General features: G+C 39.7%; 1 protein-coding gene across 3 annotated transcripts in view; it reads left to right on the top strand.

The window, feature by feature from the left end:
• The window catches only part of ITGA9 (integrin subunit alpha 9), a 217,515-nt gene that overhangs the window by 183,242 nt on the left and 13,915 nt on the right, over nt 1–20,358 (top strand). The window contains exons 24-27 of one of the 3 annotated variants that reach the window (XM_083824914.1): nt 2,707–2,832; nt 3,426–3,545; nt 5,217–5,318; nt 13,318–13,437. In XM_083824914.1, coding sequence (XP_083681040.1) covers nt 2,707–2,832; nt 3,426–3,545; nt 5,217–5,318; nt 13,318–13,437 — 468 coding nt within the window. The other 2 variants (XM_083824916.1, XM_083824915.1) reach the window with 2 other exon arrangements.

The following is a 20,358-nucleotide window of genomic DNA, read 5'->3' as shown; positions in this document are numbered from 1 at the left end:
TTTTCCCTGAGACTACTCTGTACGGGGTGCAAAGGGAATAAACATCTCTTTCCACGTCCCCTGCACTGCTCTGAAACCCCCCTTCTGCTGTTTCTGTGAAATGTTATATCCCAGGTCCAGGAAAGATTGTTTTGTCAGTAGTCCTTTTCCTGCTAATAGGCTCCTGAGACTACATGGAAAATTCCAACAAGCCCTATTATGTCATGTACCTAGCAACTCCCAGACTTTGTCAGAGGCTTGTTATCTACTTGCACAGTTCTTGCTTCTGTAAATGGTAAGCATTTGCTTATGCAAAGCCCTTAAAAAATTTCCAGAAATTTTCTGTGTGTACAAGATTATGAAGTTGGTCGTAAGAAGAAAAACAGGTGCTTGGGTTAGTACTGTGTTTGGACAGAGAGAGACTCAAATGTGAGGTCATGTCTTGATTTGCACTTCAGAGATGCAGTTCAGTCTCAGCTTAAAGGTTTGTGTAAAGCTTTTGTCTAACCGGCTGGTTTTCTACATCTGAATCCTTCGTTGATGACAGAGTTTAATGAAAAATTACTATACTTAGTTTTGTCTGACTGGTTGACTGAACCTTTCCTTTATGCAAATGAAAATTGATGACAATAAGAGAGAGGAAATTTAAATGACTGACAGCCATCCTAACAAAAACAATCAAACAACAGTGGCCAGTCCTTTGGGAAGGCTAGATTTCATCCTACCTCCACATGGTCCACACATTTCTGAGGCTTTTGTTATCTTTTTCCTAGCTCTGTGGCTCTGGCGTTTCTAAGAGTGCTTAAAGAACCTGAGAGCTTCTCAGCTGCATTACATCCTTTCCTGCCCACTGGCTGTCAACATATGCTGATTGGTTGCAGATAAACAGATTGCGCCTGAATATGAAATTGCTGCCTGGTGGAATTCACCCAAATTCTGCTAACCAAATAGTAGTGTCTACCTTCTCCATGTAAGAAGCGGCCTCTACCTTTGGCTACTAAAACAGGCTGTCAGTGAGCCACTGCTCTGCTGCAGAACAAACAGCACAGGTGACAGACAGCAGGTACTTGGTCCTGCATGTGCCCCTCCTGACACAGACCAAGATGCTAAATTTAATAGCTGCCTTGCACAGGATTGCTGCATAGTTGGCAGAGAGGGAAGGGCATTTCCATGTTCAGTTTTAGTCCCCTGGGGGTGGCTTTCTCTGTTTCAGCTAGAGTTTTGAAAAGGATGAGGTGTGTCCAAGGTTCAGTTTTAGAAAATCTAATCATTTAGAGGAGAGAGGACCAGATTTATGTTGCTTCATGTCAGATAATTACTTTCAGTCTTTTGAGATATTTCTGCTTTAGCTTGTTCTTACACTGTGTTTATACAGGATGTAAAGAAAGACTATTTAGAAAGCACGCCAAAAGCTCAGATAGTGCAGAAGCTCATACTGTTCTCTCTATATCTCTTGCATGAATCTAATGACATCTGTCCAAATGTCTGGTAATTCAAATTTTCAGGAAGAAAGAGCAGGTACTGAATAGATCTTGACTCTGCTGTTCTTGATTTAACATAAACCTTCTGGTAGATCTGGATCTAATTCCCATGTGAAAGTTCAAAGAAAATAAACGTCAGTGTGCTTTGTGTATCTCTTAGATACAATAAATAAAGAAAACTCATTCCAGATGATCTGAACAAGTACAGAACATCATAGTCTTAATTTTCAGTTGATCCCAAGAAGACTGTAAATGTTGGGTAGCTACTTGTGTCTGTATCTAATGGGAATGTAAGAACAGATTGTGTAAAGACAGGTTGTGAATACATACTTCAAAGAACAGATTATGAAGAGTTTGGGGGCCAGTGAAGCAGAAAAGCTACATCCTACCAAGAGACATGGCCATCACTTGTCTGGAAGATAGCATTTAAAATCTAGATAAACCTGTGTTTATTTTTTGGCAACACCTTGGGTAACTCAGCTAAGAACTGCTAATGTGCAATTGGATGCAGAGCACGCAGTAATTTCATAACTGTAGCAATTTTTTTTTTACCTCTTTCAAACATTTATGGTTTAAGTAAGACAGAAGTTTTCATCCTCAGAGTAGAGGATGTGGGGACATTAACAGCAAGATACGCAAGAATATCACTTGGTGGTTTGTGGCAAAAACTCTCCCTCACAGCTTTTAAGGATGGGGAACAGGGGAAATTTGCTGATACTTTATTGTCATAAATTGTATTAAATTCCAGTAGATTTTCTTCAGTAAATATTCATAAGCAGAAAAATGTAAGAAAGATTTTCTAGTGGAAGGTTATCTTGATTGAAGATCATTTTATCAAACCTTGGTACACTTCACTAGCTTCATCTGTTTTTCTAGACAAGTGAATAAGCTAAAGATGCTTTTTTTTTCATTATTTTTGTACTATTTATGCTGAAGGTAGGAGAACAGATGTGGTGTCCAGGATTGTGCATTTACACAAAGATTTCATTTTGTTCATGTGTTCTGATAAAAACTGTGAAAATGTCAAGATGGCCAAAGCATGAAATGATACAGTTGAAAGAAAGGTAGTACAAAGGGCAACACAACTGACTTAAAATTGGTATGTGGCTTGTCTTTTTTTGACTCTTAATATGAGTACAGACATCCAACTCAGATGTAGGTGCCTTCTTTGGACAGGTTAATCCTGTCTTCTTGTGTCTTTTATTGTAATTCAGAATAATAATTGAGAGTATAATTGTGCTTGCAGGTTGGTCAGGACAAAGGAAACTGCTCTTTTCACAGAAACCACAGTCCTTGTGTTGTTCCTCAAGAGAATGAAAATATTTTCCACACAATATTTGCTTTTTTCACAAAGTCTGGCAGAAAAGTATTGGTAAGTCCACCCGTGACAAATTTAAACATACAGTGCATATTACAAAATGTTTTGCAAAGATCAGCATGAAGAACTAAAGCATACAGTTGACTAGAGCAGCTGCTGTATATAAACTAATACTGATGTGGGGGGATACCTAGTTATGTTTGGGATATCCAGTGATTTTAATTATCTGATTTTTAAATGGATAGAAGGAAGGGGAGGTATCTGAAGTGGCAGAGTGCAATTGGTAACCAGAGCCCTTGCTCCCATACTTTGCTGAAGGCAGGTGGGGCTGCAGGGCCCTGTGCCATGCTCAGAGCCTGCCTTGGATCTTAGATGCTGCAATTAATCTGCCTTGCTTTCATGCAGGTTTTGGTACCTAGCTGTCTTCAGTCTTGAAAGCTGCTGCAATTTCAACGCAGGAGATCTGGGTAGCAGATTACCTTGCAGCTTACCTTGCCTCTTTTAGTCATAGAATCATAGAATATCCCAAGTGTGAAGGATCTTTGGTGTCCAAGGATCATTGAGTCCAGTCAGCTGGAGTGTTTGCAGTCACACAGTTTTCAGTGATTTCCTCCTTTGCCTAACAGCTTTTTCCATATTTTCTATAGGACTGTGAAAGACCAGGCAGGTCCTGCTTGATTATACGCTGCAACTTAAGTTCACTAGCAAAAGCAGAGTCTTGTGATATAAGTATTTACACGCTGCTGAACACTGAAATACTGAAGAAGGTATGTGCTTCCTTCATCGTTTGTCTTAAATACCAACTCGAGTATGCTTATGTGCATCAGCAGACTCGAGATATGCATTACTCTTTCTGTTTACTAGTGTGTTATAAAAAAAAATCACAGTGTCAAAGAATACAGATCTATTTATTAAGTGTGCATGGAGGTGTTAATCCTAGTTCTTAGCCATTACCCATTATGACAGAAATAAATTAAGTTCAGAAATTTATACATTGAGAAACAACAAATGAGGTCCTTAATTGTATGCATGGTGTTAAGGCTAGGGAATTCTGAAAGTTGAATTGATTTCTGAAAGTTATTATTCTGAAAAATGAGAAGTAGACTAAGTGCATGTAAACTGTGACAATCTATCTATCATTCCCTCTGTGTAAACAGCGATGTGGCAATTTTTTGTAATTTTTTTTACTTCAAATGATTATTATTCAAAGAAGAGGCATCACAACCATATTAATGCTGAGCTTGATGTTTGTGACAAGAAACAAATGGTTGCAAGTTGATTCCTGTCTTCTGTGAAGCCACTGAATGAAATAGCAAATCTTTAAAATTTCTAGTGATTTACTGCATTTGCCCTGTTTTTCTGTACTTCGAAAAAATGCTGACTGTGTAGTTATGGCAAGATGTTGTGAGATTATTAGCATATAAGAGAATCAGAGGAGAAAGCTGATAATATGGACCTACTGAAGTAAACCTGTCTTTGATAGCAGCTAGATTAAAAACATTGGAGGGACTCCTTATTAGAGAGCAGTTTCTAAAGCAATACATAGCTCTGAGTTTTACCAGCTGGAACCAACCATATCTGCTGATTTTTTGTCCATATTTGAAAGCAGAAGATAGAAGAAAGGCAAGAAGTTTCAGGTATTTGTTAGCAAGTAGCATGTAAAATGTGCTTCTGGGGAGTTCGGTCCTAGGAATAGTCAGGATTCATCCCACCTTTAAAAGACATACAAAGCTTACCCATGTTTTTGGATCAGTATCACCAACATGTGCCATTTGCTACCTATCATCTACCCTCCCCAGGGTGAACAGCATTTGAATGACTAACCTATGAATTAAAATATTTTTTGGAACGTGTCTGTTAAAATGCAATGAGTAAAATATAAGAGAAACATATATTAATATGGGGAGATATACATTGAATATTTAAGATATTTGCAGTGCAGAAATTCAAATAATTAAGTAGTTTTTATCTTGGGTTATATTTGAGTCTATCCCAGCTTTCATGTATGTTTTTTCTGTTCATTTGAAAAACATAGAACTTTTGGTGGTTAATATTGAACTTGTCTGTAGTGACTGGCAATGTTCTGTCTTTTGCTTTTGTGGTAAAAATTGGGAAACAAACAAAAAAACAACAGCCAAATATGAATGATGTGTTTAAAGTTCAAATATGAATGTTATGTTTAAAGTCCAACATACCTCATTTTATTCTAACCTGACATAATGTGCTTTGTTTTGTCTGTCTATTTTATGAGTGTAAAGTATATTTTGTCAAAGCAGGCTTTTAACCAGTATAGTACTTAACTGTCAACTCAACCTACGCTGCATGTTATCTCTATGTATTTATCACACTGGCAAATGTTTGATGTTTTTCTTTTGAGGTCTCTTGGTGATTCCCTCCACCCCACCCCAAATGCAGTTCTTCTTGTTCTTTCTTTTCAGGACAGTTCATCAGTCATCCAGTTTGTCACAAGGGCGAGGGTGCAGGTGGACCCTGACCTCAGAGTTGTAGAGGTGCCCAATGGGAGTCCAGAAGAAAAGCCAGTAAGTAAATGAGCCTGAAGAGAAAAGTTTTCTGATTCCAGTGGGCTGGGTATCATTAACAGCACTATGCAAACTGGAATTTGCATCTGGGCATGGGCTTGGCTAGCCAGTGAGAGTGCCCAGATTTTGTCTGGCTAGACTAACAGTGCAGCCAGCCTTGCCTCTGTGGTTTTGTGGTTTTGTTCACTGTGATAACCACAATATTGTGAATGATGTTACGTGGAGTAGGAGAATCTGTGTTGTACTAGCCTATGAGGAATTTGTGCCAAAATTAGATTTAGCTTCCTGCTCTGAGGTTGATGTCTGCTTTAATCTAATTCAGATTTTTCTTGAAAAACTAGTAGAGTCTTAAAACCCCAGCAAAGCTTTTTCAAATGTGCCAATAGAAAATATTTAGAAATGTTAATGATATTTTGGGAGCTGTGAAAATGGGCAAGGAGGGCTAAATTTACAGAGATTCATTGAACTATTCCTTTGTGCTGAGCTGGTGGAATTCATGTACAACCTGATACTGCATTTTGTGTTAATCTGCATGAAGCTGGATTGAAAATCGAAGGGGAAATACTGAAGTTCAAAGTGAATTTGCTTTGTAGTTTTGGCTGTAAGTAAAGCTCTACAGGGCCATATTGATTCTTATGCTGAAGAAGAAGAAGGTGATGAGTTTGGTTTCCTACTACCAAGTTGCCTAATGCTTATGCATGAAAATTGGACAGAGGGCCATACTCAAATTCAGCTTTCTCTTTGCCTGGAGAAATTTATAAGTTTCATTTCCTATTTCTATCTCACATGAGGATCAAATTCAATTTTTCCTCTTACCGTGTATTCTTGGAACATAATCTAGGTCCTACCTCTGTTATCTTCTTATTCTCAGTGACTGTCATCACCACCAACTCATACAACCATTCTCTCATAGGCTTCATTAAAGTGAGTACTCTTGAGGTTTTAGTATGAGAGTATTGAGTTCAAACCACTTTTGAAAGAAACCGACATGCTGTATTAGAGCATTCATCTAGGAGATACTGGATTTTAAACACCAAAGGCAAAGAAAGAATTGAGCCTGCATCTTACTATATTTAGTCTGAAATCAGAGACACTGCTACAGTGACCACTTTCACCATCATCATGTCTGCAACCTTGTTCACATTTCTTTTTTTAACCTTTGATTTTATTAGAACTGTCAGGGAAAAAAAAATTCTTTTGTATGACAGGACCCCATTTTCCCTTTCTGTTTTATTTATTTTTTGTCAGGTTTCTGGATCATTCTAAAGAACATTGAAAAAAATAGGCTTGGCAGCTGACCTGAAAAATGTATCTAGCCTTCCCTGGGAATGTGCCTTATAAATGACCTGCAGCCTTGACTGCTAATGCATTGCTAGATATCTCTTTAGTTCTGCAGCTAGCACAATCTTGCAAATTTATGGCAAAACTTCATTAATGACTGAGTTAACACTTGACTGTGATACCCATGCACCAGTTGAAGTAGGAGAAACCAAGATCTCTCTGCCAGATATTTTGATTTGTAAGTGATTTTGGAATGTCAGAATGATAGCTGCAGTGTCAAATGTGTGGGATTGCTATTTAATGTTCAATATTTAGAAATGCTTTTATCCAGGAATGTAAGCTCTGCTGTATGTTGTTGTTATCTAATGCTTGGAGGAAAAAAATAAAAACTACAACATTATCCTTTTCCTGTTCCCGGAAAGCCTTTCATCAAGCCTTGAGTTGCAATGATTATGAAGTACGCTGTATGTGCTGGAAAGCTAGATGAATCTTCACACAAGAGCTTGCTCCTAGTTCCTGGGAAGCCCAAGCTGTAAAGGAGCATGCTTGAGATGTTGTAGCCATGTAACATCAATTTGTAATTTAAAGTCTTTTCTAATGTGAGTGCTATTTGCTTTCTCCTTTATGCTATTTCCATATGTCTGTTGGCTTCTCTATTGCTGTATGTTTTGCATACAGTCATGTTAAGGGAAAAAATTTAGATGTGGTTTGGCTCAAGGTATTCATTTTTTTCCCTGCTCTCTTTTCTTGTGGAATGAAGAAGGGAGCAATACTTGTTGCAAGCCACAGCTATTCCGCTGGAAGTAGAAACAGGAGAGAGAAAATGTCTTTGTTCATATTCCTCCCTTCCTTTTAAAAATCCCATTATGTTTTCTTTTCATTGACCACAGACTGCTGTACCATATCCGTTTGGATAATAGCTCCTTCTGAACAGTTGTGCATAGACTTCCTTTGAGTCTGTTTATGAAAGTGTTCCCTAACAGTGAAACACGTTCTCTTAGAGACTTTATCATGGTAAATTTGAAAAGGTCTCTTTGCTGTCTACAACTGAATGTAAACTTATTAAACCTATTTAATCTGTCCTTTAGAACCAGCTGCCCTTACTTCACTGGGCACTTTTACAATTTAGTGTATAATACCAGAGTGCAAAATATCTATATAGAAGACAAAAGGAAAAGGGTGAATTATATTTAAGATGCTAGTTTAAGAAGTACCAATGGTGGCAGGACCACCCATATAAATATCAGTTTTGTCATGAACTCCAGTACCCTACTTTTAAGGGAGATGCAAAAGCTTATGTAAATATCTGTAAGTTGGGTACCAGGCAGTCTTTGAAATGAAATGTTCAGAAATAATTTCTGTGGATTTGGATATGGTTTGATGTGATTTGGGATAATGTATTTTCTCTCTCTGTTTACATTAGACTACTTAAATTCATACTGGATAAGTCACATGAAGGTGAACAGAGTTTAGATATCTCTTTGTGATGACAGTTGTACTAACATGAGTATATATTGGCTGAAACTGATGCATGATGCGTTCAGGAGACATACTTTCTTTTCTCAAGCATTTGGGTTTCCACGAAGGTTTGGCTCTTTTCTTCTGTGCATGTGAGGCAAAACCAACGGTAAGTTCCATGAGACCACAGTGGTCAAATACCAGATCCAAGGGTTCACGTCCTGTGTGCTCTGCATTTGTGCAGGAGTGCTCTTCTGAAGCAAAACAACTGCCTTCTGTGAATGCTGGTGTGGAGGGATGAAGAGACTGGATTTCACTATGTCCAAACCTGCTAAATACCTTCAAGTGTCTGTTGTCAAAGTGAGAGAATGCAAAGCTGAGTAAATGAAGGGAGAGCCCCAACTAAAATGCACGCAGTTCCTGCAGCAAAATGCCCTGTAAAAAGCTGCAGGTTCCCTGCTGCTGATTTAAGCTGTCTAGTTTTAGGCTCAGCACATGTACATTTCATTAAGCCTTTGAACCGTTCTCTCCTCCTGGGTAATGTTCACTGTTCTCTCATTTTCTGACCAGTCACCCCAGGATTAATGCAACACACGCAAGTGTTTTTTTGTTCAGGATTTATGTTTGTGATGATATGCAAATATATTTGACAGAAAACAGCAAAAACAAAAAATGATAAAAGTTTATTGCATGAAGACCTACAGCATGTTCTGAGAGGTCTTTATATGCATAAATATATATGCAGAATGATTTAAATGCGTATTTCCAAGCCTAAGCTTTAGCTGTCTACCTGAGACTGAACTTGGAAGACTCCTACCATTGGCCTGTTATCCATGTTGGGATCAGAAGGAGCAGGCTGCGGTACTCTGCCTGAATCTGGATGGGACATCCCAGCCTTTTTTAATGCACATGGAAATACCTCCTCTTCTCAGCAATCCACTACCCTCACCCCCTTGCCTTTTAGACGTACTGAGCATTTTAGGCACCTGTTCTCTCCAGCTTACCTTTGAGACGGATACAGCATCCTACCTAGCCTGGCTGAAGCCAGATGTGAGCCTTTTGCAGAAGCTGCGAAGCCCCCTTTCTAGCAGGTTATTTGCAGCCTTTTTGTTTTCACTGGGCTTTGTTTTTGTTTTCTTGTTTTACCTTTCCATCTGTTACTGTAACAATCCCTTTAGAGATTGTTTTGTCTTTACTGTGCAGTCTAGCAGGTTGAAACACAGAGTTGAGTAAAGGAACAGAACTATACAGAAAAACAACAAAATACAGATAATTTCATGGTGTTAGACACAAACAGGTAGCAAGGATACTTCAGGTCTGTATTCCTCAAGAGCTTCCAAGTTTTTTGTTAGTAAATGTAAATATTTATAGATAACACATACTATAGATATAATGTGCATATACACATGTGTACGGATGTGTGTGAGAATTATGTCTTTACTGGAAGTCCCCTCAAGTATACTGGCACTTGAATAGACTAGTCCGCCAGCAGTGCAGCGTGGTTTGAAACACCAGAAATATTTTGGGTGATAATACAGAAATAAAATAGTGTTTTTGATAAACCCATGCCTCTCCTGGTGCTGGGCTTCGTGATACAAACACATAAAATTCAATCAGTGTGGATAAGCAAAAAGAAATGCTTTTTAGGAGGGAGAAAGGAACATTTTACAGTTACTCATTTCTAACCAAATTTGCTGAGTTATGTTTCTTGTCTTCCTGAGTCCCAGTGCAACAACGTGCTCCTATTCTGCTAAGGGCTTAAGCGTAGTATGAACTTCAGGTATTTTTGGATTTCCTGCTCAGTTAGGTTGTAAAGCTCTTGCCTATGTACTTTACTGAAATAAGACACTGAAAACATATCTGATCCTTTTTGATTTATTCACTAAGACTATCAGAATATAACAAGTGATTGGCACAGGTAGAAGATGCCATTGTCCATACACATTCAACCTTTTAGAAGTCGCTGGTAGGGTGCAGTTCTCCATTAATTTACAGCAGGGCAATTACGTTGTGTAAAACTTGATTGACACTTGAGCTACCTGCAGCTAAAAGGCGGACTAAGCTGCCTCCCAGGCTTTCCTGCTTTCAGATCCCACTAGTACAGCGTGAAATGCAAATGATAAATATGAAACTAAAACTCCTCATACATTGTCAAGACAACTGTGTTTTTTGTGGCCTTTCCCTGGCGTTTGGTCAGAGGCTGAAAACAAGCCTATAATCCACTCCATATTTTATGGCTGTTGCATGTACTTTCTCCAAACCAGACGGCTGCCGCCCCCACTGCCCTCTCAGATGCTTTCCCACACACAACCCCTTATCCTTCTGCATCAGTCCCTGTTATCACTCCCATCTTCTCCACAAGTCATGGCTGTGGGATGTACGCTAGGCTAGGCACTGCCTTGTGCTCCCTGTCCTGTCAGCTGCCCCACAGGGGCTGTTCTGCTGCAGTGGCTGGGACGAGGAGGCCAAGTTTGATCAAGGCTTGCTTTCAGAGGCTGTGCAATGGTCCACAGGTCCAATGGCAGGCAGTGGCTTGCGAATTTCTTTTCAGTGACATCACCGTCTCTGCCTTCAACCTCCTCCTCTCCAGGATGACTTGCTTCCCTCCCTTCCACCACTTACTGTACTGATTCTTCCCTGACACTCCCAGCATGTGATGAACACAAACCAGATGCTCCCGGTCTGGTTGGTTTGGGACTTGGTTGGTTGGTTGGTTTGTTCATTTTTGTGTTTTGTGTTTTTTTGGCTGCTTTGTTTTGTTTGTTTCTTCAGCAAAACTCATTGCTGTGACTGCATATTAATGCAGGCAGTTTTTGATGGCTTGAGAGGGATAAGGGCATTAAAATGCATGACATCTCTGCTCCTTTCCAAACCACAAAGCCATGAACAGGGTATTTTTTGTGCCTGTCAGTTGATTCCAGACTGCTAGAAGGCAAACTGATAAGAAGCTGTTGTTACTCTCAGCTCTCTCAGTTATGATAGCTTGATCTGTGACTGTGTAAGATAGAGCCAAGCTATTCTAGCCAGTGCACTTGAAGCCCCAGATGTGGGGCTTTTGCTGTAGAGATGATGTATGATTTGCTCTCTGCAGCTCTTACTGTGTCTATCTTTTGGCACCACAGGGTACAGGTCTACTGTGCTGGAGGCTGTGTTATGTTAACATTTACTCCCCGAGTAGTGGAGAGAAGGCACCACCTCATCTTGCATCCAGTGACTGTTTAAAAGGTCTCCTTTCACTGAAGATGACAGTGTGTAATCTGTTAGAAGTTTATTGTTTTTTTTTTCCTTTAGAGTCCTAAAGGAAAATAACATTATTGCCTTATCATCTAAGAAATAGTCATCTGACTTGTCTTTGCAAGATGGATGCTAACCGTAGCCTCTGTGAGAAATGGACTGCCACATCAGGTCATCTTTCCAAGCTGGCTCAGAAATAGGAGGAAGGCACAAGATTTGTCTTTGATCTCTCCGTCTGGTATTTCCCTTATGTAAGTCTTGGCTCTGAGGGAGACTCTGCTGCCTAGGAAACTTTCTCTGTTCAGTAAGATATCTTAAAAAGCTTGACAAAGGCCTTGTGCTGATGTATGAAATGCTAAAATGATTGTTTTTCTCAGAGAACTGGTCCATGTTTGAGAGCTATTTTGAGCATTGTAGTACTGGTTATATGAACATGTTTGGAAAATGCTATCTATGTATAGTAGCATTCCTGTCTATTTGTTGTTTTCATTTCTTGTTGTCATCAAATACCTGACAATGTCTCATTGACAGAAAAAGCAGTGCATGTGAATCAGCTGTATTCAAATTCCTCCAGCAGGAAAGTTGTGGTCTTAATCAACGTTAGTCTGTGAAACTGAGATGAAGGATCTTTATGAGTACTTCTTTATGGGAGCACCATGACAAAATGTAGCCCAATCCATTTGTTTCTGTCACATCTGTGCCTTTAATTTTTGGGGGTGTTTGCTGAAGTTGGGTATGCTTATAGAAACAGAGAAATGTCTGTTAGAAGGACCTCTGAGGGGCCATCTTCTCCCATTTCCTCTTCAAACCAGGACTGTTGCCCACAGCAGCTCAGGATCCCCATGGCTTTGCCTGAGGCTTGGAAACCTACAAGGATGGAGAACCCAGAGCCTTTTTGCGGCCTCTTCCAACTTGGGGTTGCATAATTGTATCTGACTCTAACTCCTGGATTTTCATGTGCTTTTAACTACCTTTTTTTGTTGTTGTTGTTTTGTTTTGTTTAAAACATTGATTTAACAATTCCTATCTGTGAAAGGGTTTGGATGTTTTTCAGCAAAGATGAGGTTTATGAAGGAGGGAGGAAAACTCGCTACTTTACCTTCCAAAGCAAATCAAACCAAAGCCAGATAAAGCAAACGTGTACTACCTTAAAAAAAAAAAAAAAAGCCTCTCTGCATTTGTTGGATATTAAATTGCAAAATTTAACAAAGAAATAGCCAACACTGACAACTCTTTTTGAGTTTTCCACTGAGGAGCTGATTTTGATTGAAACAAGAGACTGGAAATTCACACAGTGTATACCTGTGGTATAATCTGCTCCCATTTTCTTCTTAGAGCAGGCAGTTAAGGAGAGCACTTTGTAGGATGTATTTCCCTGTCATACATGCTGTACAAAAAGAGAGAAGAGAACAGCAGGGGACTGCTCTTTGCATTCCCAGAAGAACTCACGATTGCACGTGCCCTTCCGTCTTTTCCTACAATGCATCTTGTGAAGCACAGCAGGGACTATACATATGCAATAGGGATATATGCAAGTTGTCCCTTTTTGTGTGTGTGTGTGAAAAAAGTTAACACGCTTAGCATACATGAGTGTTTCATGTGAAGCATTGGGGTGTTCTGTGGGGCTGGGAACATGATAATTAAGGCAGACCCTGCAAGGTGTCATGTCAATCCCTGCCACTCCAAGGCTTGCTGTTTTTCATGCAAAACTGCACTTTTGGTGGCCCAGCACCAGAAGAAGCTCAGTGCCTGGAATGGGATGGAAGAGCTGGAAGAGTAAGGGTTATTTTGGAGAAGGCTCTGATATCCTTTGGATTGAGCACATGGCTACTCAAATTCCACTTGAAAGCTTTAAATCCCTGCAAAAAATAGACAGAAAGCATGAAATTAAGGGCACATTCCATATTTGTTTGACAGACGAAATATGATCAGTGAGGCCACCATCCAATATATTTAATAAGATGAGTACAAGAGAAAACGATGCAAGTTCCAATCATAAAAATATCTCTTTCTAATTGCTTTGTAGGTGGTCTTTGAGGCTTTACACAATCTGGAGCCTCGTGGGTATGTTGTCGGATGGATCATTGCCATCAGTTTGCTGGTGGGAATTCTCATCTTCCTGTTGCTGGCTGTGCTGTTATGGAAGGTAAGGTAACAGATGCAGCGTAAACACTGAGGCTAGTCCTAGGAAAAAAGCTTGAATTTGTCCATGCATTTAATATCCATTTGCTTTTGGAACTAAATAATTGTCCACTCCATTACAGAAGTTGTCTGCCAGCAAAAATACTTTCATATCTAGGCTTTTGTGAGGGACAGGGATAAACTCCTCATGGAGAGAAGTGGAAAAGTGGATTCTTTGGGGCTTGAATATTAAAACTTAAAACCTCCACTACAGTTTCAAGATGGAGGAGGATCCCTCTAGAAACCTGCCGTTATCTCACACTCAGATATATGGTACATCTCCATGGTTTTCTGATGACTGAGGCACACTGATGTCAACAGGGTTTCCTGAAAATCAGGTCAGTTTTGCTTTACCAGCTAAAACATCGGGTGCATGCCTAGCAAGAACCACTTTGTAGCTACCACTTTCAAGAGGTAAAGGCCTGGAGGAGAGCAGTATCTAGGAATAATTCTTTTAGATCTCTCAGAGAAAGAGTTCCAGATGAGTAAAATGCATTACCAGAGCAAAAAGTGCCATGACTTGTTAAAGCCAACCTTCACACAATCTCTGATAAGACATAATTCTTGTACCCAGACACGGTTACATGGCAAAGCTGGGCTGATGCTGACACTCAGCAACAGCCATCTGGTGTGGTAAGTATAAAGGCTAAGGAGCTTTGAGTGTTTTCATTCCTCAGTTCTGTCTTACCAACCCATAAATTTAAAAGGTCATGGTCAAGGTCAGGGACTGTCTTTGAGAGACGTAAATCTTGAATGCACACGTGGGAACAAGTCCAACCCTAGTTTGCTTCCCGTGGCAGAGGTCCAGGAGCCCAGTTCACAATGTTGAGCAGCATGTGTGCTGCAGGCTTTGCTCACCGGCTGTGTCGGGACTGTAGGTCGCAGCCACAGTGGGCTGCAAAAGGATATGTCACTGCAGGTGGGAAGGCTGTAAAACAGATTTACAGACCTGGGCCAAAAACTGGTCATGAGATTCTAGCTCTATATTATACAGATATTTGTATAGCTGTTATAGATTATAAATCTACTTCATAGAATATTTAGCTTTTACATGGATTATAAATTTTAAACATTATATAGTCAATTTTGAAGATTTTTTAAGCATATACTGGCCAGGTCAAAATAGAGCATTCTTTACAATAGGCTATAGACTCCAGAATATCTTGTAATTTCTATTTTTCTGGAACATGGGAAATGCTTTTGCTTTCTGTGGCAGAAAGCAGGGAAAAAAAAAAAAAAGAAAACCACGAAATTGCGCAGTTATGGTGGCAGACCAATCATGAGATTGGAAAAAGGTGCATTTTCTCAAGGTATAAAGGCACTTGGTGAACTGTTTGAAAACGTGCAAGGTGAGAAGAGTAGCACTTTTCACCATGAGTCTTCATGAGAATCTGACACAAGTTGATTTGTTGGTCTGTACTAGACTTTATACAATACTTTGTTCTCTGGTGTCATCTTGAGACTTGAGCCCTTTTGAATGTTATCAGGATTGTTCAAATACTCATGAAGATGCTGACATTTTGCTTCATGAAAGTTTTTTTTGTGAAAGTTCTGAGTGACAAGAATAAATAAGTACAATTAATTCTAGTCTTTTACAGCCCTTTCTGCTGTATGCAGATGTTAAAATGGTGTAGCAAAGCAAGGTGAGATGGCATACCCAGAGTCCTATGGCAGAGATGGCAGTAAAAGCCAGGCTTCATCAGCTGCACTCCATTGAGCTGCATGATTGCTTAAGTAGCCAGTAACTTATGGTTTTCTTTTAAAGAAAAGTGATTAAAAGTGTGTAGCTGCTAGTATCAGCCAGTGTTTTCATTTAAATCTTATTTTGGGTCATAAAAATATAGAAGTAATACTTAGCACTCACTGTTTTCTCTATTTATTAATGTTACTGGCAATATTAAACTTGTCTAAGATAAAACTGACATGGGAAAGTTGCAATCCTACAGAAGAATCTTAATTGTCTGATTGTAAATATTTGTTAGACAAAATTGGCCAAGTATATCCTACAGTCATGCCTAAGTTTCATGTTTGAAAAAGTCCAAGAAAAGTTACATTAGAAGAGGTTTTTTTTGTTGTTGTTGTTTTTTAATTGTGGAATGAAAGAACAGTGGTGAATTAGGTGGAGTTTGGGGCATTGCAGAATTAGTAGCAAGAACTAGAAATGACACACGTTTTAGGACGAGTACAAATTAAATTGTATATTTATTAAGAAACTAACTAGAGCTTGGCCGTGGTCCTGGATGGTAACAGTTCACAAAAAAACAAAGTAGGAGCTGTAGCAAACCCATTATCGGGGAACTGAGTGCTGGCAGCAGCACCTGTGTCTCAGCTTGGCGTGGAAGGTACCTTCTCGTTGTGTAGTCGATTGTGCCTTGAGTGTTGCAACACAACAGGCAAGTCCTTCAACACAACAGCATTTCACAGATGGAGTGAGGAGCTACTTGCAGTTGCAAAAAAATATTGCAGTACATGTAAACATTTCATGTTACATACTGCTTGAATTAATGGTGTTAGCAGGAATGAGCTCTCAGGGAAATTCCAGCCCTAAATCCTACTTTGAATCAAAATAAAGTTATTGTGCATACCGTAAGATGAGGATGGTAATTGTTTCATTATTTGTAGATCTAAAATTGCCCAGCTTAGGGGCCCATGTCAATGGAAATGATGTTAAAGGCCTGGTTATTTCACTTCAGTGAAAGCTTATTTATTTACATGCAAGACCACAGCCATGTTTATACACACATAACAAGCCCTTTAGCATGAGCTTGATTAGTTTTTGACTGGCTTTGCTTCTCTGCTCGTTTATTTTAGTACTTCATGTAGACACCACGTTTCCTCTGGTTTAAATGCATACAGATTCAGAGGGGGTGAAGCAGCATTTCCCTGACTTCCACAAGGTGCCATGCATAATGCAGACTGTCAGGAGTTTCCTTATTTTTTTTGTATATTTTGTTGGATAGCCCAATTTTACCCCCAACGCTTTTGATTGTTCATATGGTGTTCATCTGCTCTGGATGCCTTTGCACAGGTGTCTGTGGGGACATGTGCCTGTTCTTACTGGTTTGTCCAGTGCACAGCTCACAATCCCTGCTTGTGCCTTGCCCATGGTCTCCCATACACAGGAGGAGATGGAGGGGCTCTCATGCTAATGCCTACAGTAATAAATTTAGCTTTTTACCCACAGAGATTGGCTTGCACCTTTTTGGTGGCCTCCAGATGCTTGTGGAGAGTGGAGCAGGGGAGGAGGCTGGTTTGCTTCAGGCCAACTATCCCTGTGCTGGTTGAGCTCATGGCAACTTAAGCACTCATAAGTACTGGCAACAGTTCAGGAAGGAAAAAGGTGGTCATGGCTGGATTATTCTGGGGAGTGCCCTCCCATGCACAGTCCCTTCAGCTGCCAGGCTGCAGCCATGCATGGGTGCAAGGTCCTGTTCAGGTCTGGTGGATTTATGCACACGTAAACCAGGGGAAAATTGGCATACACTGTGCGAATGAAAAACTGAAGTGTAATATATTGTAGCACAATAAATATTACATTATACCACAATAAATATTCGATTAATTATAGTAGTGCTGCATTTGAACTAACGTTGATCCATATTGTTTTAGACTAAGTGCACAGAAAGAAAAAAGTGGTTTGTGCTCAGAGGATGTCAAGGAGGGGATGTGTCAGGGGGTGTCAGAATGGATGTTGGGGCAGCTGAGTGGTATGTGGAGCTAGTTGTGGAAGTGATTTGCAAAGCAGAGGTGTTGCATTCATATTTCTCTGTGACATGTTTAACACAGGAGCTAGACTTATAACTAAAGTTATTTAACTAGACATTAAGTTTATTTCTGAGCTGAGCCTGTCCCTATGGTATCCGAGCTCTAATTTGTATAAAATGAGGTTTGTAGCACTATTCTATGGCTTTTGCACTCCTGGGGCAAAGAACTGATGTTATGAATGCTATGGATGTTCCTTATATGGTAAGACGCTCTTCTCCAAACCTTGGATTTTTGGCAGGATTGCAGACAGGAGAAGACCAAGCAGAATAGCACACACATATGTTGGTTTTTGCTTATCCAGAGGGTTCCTGCCTTTTAGTATGTGCTGCACGTAATGTCTATTTGCTTTTTGTCTAAAAAAAAAAGGGTTTGAAGACTTTCTTTAGCTTTCAGGAGGGATATTGTGAAGACGGTTCTTCAGTTATTGAGGTTACAGTTCGTCCAGGCTTTGAACTGGCTTCTTCTGAATCCTGCTAAGTGCTGGACTCGCAAAATCGTCACTTAAGCAGAGGCTGTCTGCATGGGTGGTGCTGTTCCCTAACACTTGTTCAGGGGCAGAAGCTTCGAAATACAAAGTTGTTAGTTTTTTGTTTGTTTGTTTGAACTTCATATTTCATTTAAAATTAAAAAAGCCAGACAAACCCAAGCATTTTTTAAGGGTGCATTTGGGCATACTGCTTGAAGAAGCCTTTTGACTTTTTCCTGTGACTGTACAAGCATCTTTAAAGGAACATTTGAAGGAACTACCCTACATGTAGTATTTGTCATTACCTCATATTGTTTGAGTGTTTAGAAAATATCTGAAGCAAACGAAGGCTAACTGAAATTCACCTATATAGTAGAAACCACTGATTTCCCCTTTTTAGAAGGAGACACTTTTTCTTACTTAGGGCCTCAAACATTTAAGGCTTTAAATAGTGGGCCAAAACATACATTTCATGATTTTCCAGCGGGGGGGGGGGGGGGGGGGGGGGCGGGGGAGAAAGAAAAACAAAAACAAAACAAACCCCAAATCCTCCACTTATTCTTTGCCAGTGGTTGCTCTGTATCCTGTCTTACAAGCCACAGCTCAGGTAGCAAAGGCTAATTGCCTTTTCCTGGCCAGTTTGTACAAACCCCCTTTCCTGGTGGCCAGGTTTTGGAATAGTAGCTCTATAATGAAATAAAACATGGTGTGTTTTTTTTTTTTTTTGTGTGTGGGGGGGGTTTTTTGTTTGTTTGTTTTCCCCACAGAGAAGCATAGGCACTAAACCTCTTCGGATTTTAGTGTAGAGGAGAGGCTTGGCTTTCTTCTACCTGAGGAAATACATACATATGTCCTCCCATATAGTCTTTCCATGAAAAACCTTTTTTTGCTGAAAAAGCCTCCCAGCTAGGTGCAACCCAACCGTTATCGCAGCTGTATAGCATCAAATGTAGGTGGCAGAGCTGGGATCAGAGAAACCTGTTGAAACTGAGTAGCATTCTATATCTTTGATGAAAGTTGTGGCACCAGTTCATAACTTGCGTGCTTCTTCTTTTCTGTACATGCAGTTCCAAGAATAAACCAGTGTTTACTGTGATGATGCTTTAATTTTAAGAATCATAATAATTCAGATAAATAAGGCAGTTGGCTCAACTTGCTGTGAGAGCACTTACCAGGGTCTGGTGATGGGAAGGGTGGATTTCAAAGTGCACAAAAGTCTTCCCTAGTAGAGATGTAGATGCATGCTACAGCTGCCTAAGAACTCATTAAGGGAGGTCTATACTTCTCCTTTTTATTTTTCTTTCTCACACTTTCTTCCGAGTTTCCATCCTGCTTTATCCTCTCTCACTTCTCAGATCGTCTCACTTAGAAAAGTATGAATCTTACCTGTATGAGCTACATACTGTATACCTGTCTCAACTGTCCATCAAAAATGCAAAACCTGTAATTCATTCATGTTTTCTGAAATTCCTGTTTCTATACGTCTCAAATTTTGCTGCATTCTGTGAAGTGTTTCTGATAAACATTTCATTTTGTTGTTATGTCCCACATCTTACCCATTTATGTAGTTTCTTCATGGAAATTGTTAATTTGCTATAGGATGCGTAGTCTTATCAGGGGAACTACTTGACTTTTTTTGATATTTTAGGCTCAATAGGTCTAGAATTAAGCTTTTTCAGTATTATCCTATTGCAGTAGTAATAATAGTAAGGCAGTCAGGTGATAAATAGGTTCTGTGATTCAAAATCAAACCCATATTATCTCCCAAACATGGATGGATCTTCATTATTTATAGCAGCTAGGAAACCTTGAGGGAGTTGAGCAGTGAAAATGGTTGGTTATAAGTATAAATAACAACAATTTCACCAGGCAGAAATTAGGTGGATCATTTGAGATTTATGTTCTCAGAGAACAGTCTAAGGCGTGTTTTATTTTGTTTCCTTTTCCTGGACTACACTGAGTATTATTAAATATTTTTAGACACCCACTACCCACCTAAGACCAAAAGGGATTGTATTCAGGCAGCAGTGACTCAAATGTTTGGTTATGGGGTTTTTGTTTGTTTGTTTTTGTTTATTTGTGGGTGTTGTTTTTTTGGGGGGGTAGTTGTTATTATCTGTTTGCTTTTCAGTAGATTGCTTGGATGATTTGCAGTGATTTTTGGATTTTGACTATATGTCACAGGAAAAATTGGGTTTGGACATCTTTACGTTTTATTTTTTCTTAGCCAAGTAAATGGTTAATGCTGCTGTTGTAGCCAAAACACTGCCTTCCCTAGTGGGTTTGCTGGCTGCCATGTAATATTTGTTCAACACCCTCGAGAGCAAGGCTGGCAACATTTCAGTGGTGGTGTGTGTCCAGTACTTGTGAAATGCCTTTGTTATCTTTCTGGATAAAATGGTCTATGTAAATGTACAACAATAATAATATTGTGGCTGAGCATTCACTCTGGTCCCAGCATCCTCCAAATGGGAGCAGTGCTTGCCAGGACACTTTGGGAACATCACAGCCATTGCAGCTAATGTAGCTCTCATCCTGGCACTGCAAGAACAAATTGAATCCACTAGCAAGAGAGAGGTCAGGCTGTGGTTCAGAACGTCTTTCTGAAAAGAAAAAAGATAGCTATCTTTTTCAGGAGCCCAAACCAGAAAAAAG

This window comes from Anser anser, assembly GCF_964211835.1.
Source record: "Anser anser genome assembly, chromosome: 2".
Classification (NCBI taxonomy): Eukaryota; Metazoa; Chordata; class Aves; order Anseriformes; family Anatidae; genus Anser; species Anser anser.
Note: the sequence above shows the minus strand (reverse complement) of the source record. Positions and strands in the feature narration are given on the sequence as shown.